The 2,743-nt window shown below is 46.9% G+C and overlaps 1 protein-coding gene across 1 annotated transcript; it reads right to left on the bottom strand.

Annotated features, from left to right (window-relative positions):
- Positions 1 to 1,089: 1,089 nt before the first annotated feature.
- On the bottom strand, positions 1,090 to 1,542 carry LOC136491581 (uncharacterized). The gene has a single exon (XM_066487882.1). The coding sequence runs from the start codon at positions 1,540 to 1,542 to the stop codon at positions 1,090 to 1,092; it is 453 nt and encodes a 150-aa protein (XP_066343979.1).
- Between the last annotated feature and the right edge of the window lie 1,201 nt (positions 1,543 to 2,743).

The following is a 2,743-nucleotide window of genomic DNA, read 5'->3' as shown; positions in this document are numbered from 1 at the left end:
TTAATTGAATTTCCGCGCGACGAGACCGTTTAATTATAGGTTGAACTGAGTCTACCCACAAAAAGATCCGGAATGGTGCCAAATTTTTACACAGGCTCTAATGTGCCCTAGGGATAAGAATTTTGTAGAGTTAGATAAAAAAATCTATTGGGTCCAAGATGAAATTCACCCTCTTTTCTCTCATTCAGCACACAGAAAAATATAATTAATAAAAAATGATTAGAAAAACCTAAGATCCTGTGTGGGATCTTAATTTGTGTGTACACGCTTGTCAAAAAAAATTCAAGCCATTTCGACATAGGAATACATATGCTTCTATTTATTTAGTATATAAAAGAATTTTTTTAATATATATAAACATCACTGTCGATTTCAAGAAACCGACAGTGATGAGAAGAAACTGATAGTGATGCTTGTTATCATTGTCGGTTTATTTTGAAAACCGGCAGTGATATATAAAAAATTAAAAAAAAATTGTGCCAGCCCTCAGGTTCGAGCTCGGGTCTTGGGCTACAGAGTTCAGACACTTAACCGCTGCGCTAGTATAGGATGTGTGCCATGGTTTATTTATTTTATCGTTTTGACCTTTAGACCGCTTAATAAATTATAAAATTAAACCAAAAAAATTGGGCCGCCTGGGATTTGAACACGGGTATCGGGGGCTAAGTTGCGGGTTTTTAACCATTGAGCCAGTAGGAGGTGTTCGAAAGATGTGGAAAAGATAAGTTACTTATGCTGTAACCACACACAGAAATCACTGTCGGTTTAAAGAATGGCCCGGCAGTGATGTGACAGGTGACAGACATGCTGCAACATGGTATTATCTAGAAGAGCAACAATCCTGTTGGCCCCCTTGATCTCTGGTACGTAGCATATCATATACTACGGTCTTCGTGACAACGAGGTAAGCAAAACGAGGTCATACAAAATGCAACATCCAATATGTAAGCAAATAAAACGAGAGGTCATATGCAATGCAAAGTATTAACCCAAGGTGATGATGATCAAACAAAGGATTCGATGACACGGTTTTTTCAGCACCAATAAATTATTACATCGACCTAAGGCATTGATTAATCAGTAGTGCTACTAATTACTGCCGATGCTGCTGCATGCGTCGTCCTCCTGCTGCCGGTCCTCTTCACGCTTCTTTCGCTCAGCCCTACACCGGTGTCGTTCCGCGTCCATCGCGAGACGCCGCTCGGTCTCCTCCTGGCGGCGGCGCTCCTCCTCGTGGCAGCGCTTCTCCTCCTCCTCGTGGCGGCGCTCCTCCTCCTTGGAGATCTCGACGACGCGCTTCAGAATGCAGTCGTCGATCTCCTTCTGTGTGATGGCGCGGAGGTGTCGGTCCTCCTCCTCCTTCTGAGCCATTTCCAACGAGTTGAAGACGACCTCCTCCACTGGAAGAGGTTCCGGTTCCTCCTCCGATGCAGCCTCATGGTCCAGATCGTCCTCGAGGTTCACCTCGAGGTTCGATTCGGACGATGGCGTTGGTGGAGGCGTTGGGGGCGATGTGAGGACGACGGGTTTAGCTTCGCCCATGTTGTCTTCAAGCGATGAGGCATTGTGTGTAGCGGCGGGTCGAGGGCCGGGGCGAGGTGTGTGTGGGAAGGGCGGTGCTTCGCTTTCTTGACGCGCGGTGGTGTGGCGGCCGACTGTGTGCATAGGGGCCTGGCTTATATAGGCGTGTCGGTGGTGGAACTGATCACAGTGCAATAACTCGCACCCCTCGGAAGACGGAGCGCGCCTACATTGGGAACCGTAGTTGAACCGCCATTGCACCTGCGTTGGGAAGACGGAGCGCACTTGCGTTTGGGAACTGACGCGAGCAGCTGATGGACGGGTAAATGCGGCGTCTCTTCATGGGGAACTGAAGGGCTCTTCATGGGAACCGCGCTTCATGGACTGGGTAATTAAAACAACGGCTCTTCATATGGGAACCGCGTGACCAGCATGGCCGGGAGTTGAAGGGCCTACTCGCAAAGTAGGGACAGATAATCACTCAAAGGAATAAATTCCTTCAAACTTTCTGAAATCAGGTGATGGCTCAATGGTTTGTCCGCTGCTCTGGAACTTGTAGGCTTCGATTCAATTCAGGGATGCAACACATTTATTTTATCTTTTTGACCTTTAGACCGCTTAATAAATTATAAAATTAAACCAAAAAAAATGGGCTGCCTGGGACTCGAACACGGGTCTCGGGGGCTAAGTTAAGGGGTCTTAATCGTTGTGCCAGTAGGAGGAGTTCGAAAGAAAATAGAAACTTATCCTACTTAACACCTAAGTTAAACCTAACTGCTACACAACATCACTGCCGGTTTGGGGAATGACCCGGTAGTGATGTACACCATCACTATCGGTTTGCAAGCAAAACTGGCAGTGATGAGTTATTTCCTGAAATAAATTAATAATTTATAAAATAGAACAAAAAAATTTGGGCCGCCTGGGACTCGAACACGGGTCTTAGGGGCTAAGTTGAGGGGTCTTAACCGTTGCGCCAGTAGGAGGAGTTCAAAAGAAAATGAAAACTTATCCTACTTAACACCTAACTACTACAGCACATCACTGCCGGTTTGGGGAGTGACCCGGCAGTGATGTGCCCCATCACTGTCGGTTTACAAGCAGAACCGGTAGTGATAAGCTACTGCTATAAAAGTGGCGCAGGTTGAAATTATCCCAATTTATTTCAACCCCGCGCCAACCCCTCCCCCTGCACCACCAGAGCACCACCCCGCGTCGGAGC

Source organism: Miscanthus floridulus, chromosome 11 (genome assembly GCF_019320115.1).
Source record: "Miscanthus floridulus cultivar M001 chromosome 11, ASM1932011v1, whole genome shotgun sequence".
In the NCBI taxonomy this organism is placed as follows: domain Eukaryota; kingdom Viridiplantae; phylum Streptophyta; class Magnoliopsida; order Poales; family Poaceae; genus Miscanthus; species Miscanthus floridulus.
Note: the sequence above shows the minus strand (reverse complement) of the source record. Positions and strands in the feature narration are given on the sequence as shown.

What these genes read in the sequence shown, in the direction of transcription:
- LOC136491581 (XM_066487882.1), bottom strand. Translation starts at nt 1,542, where the DNA reads ATGGGCGAAGCTAAACCCGTCGTCCTCACATCGCCCCCAACGCCTCCA.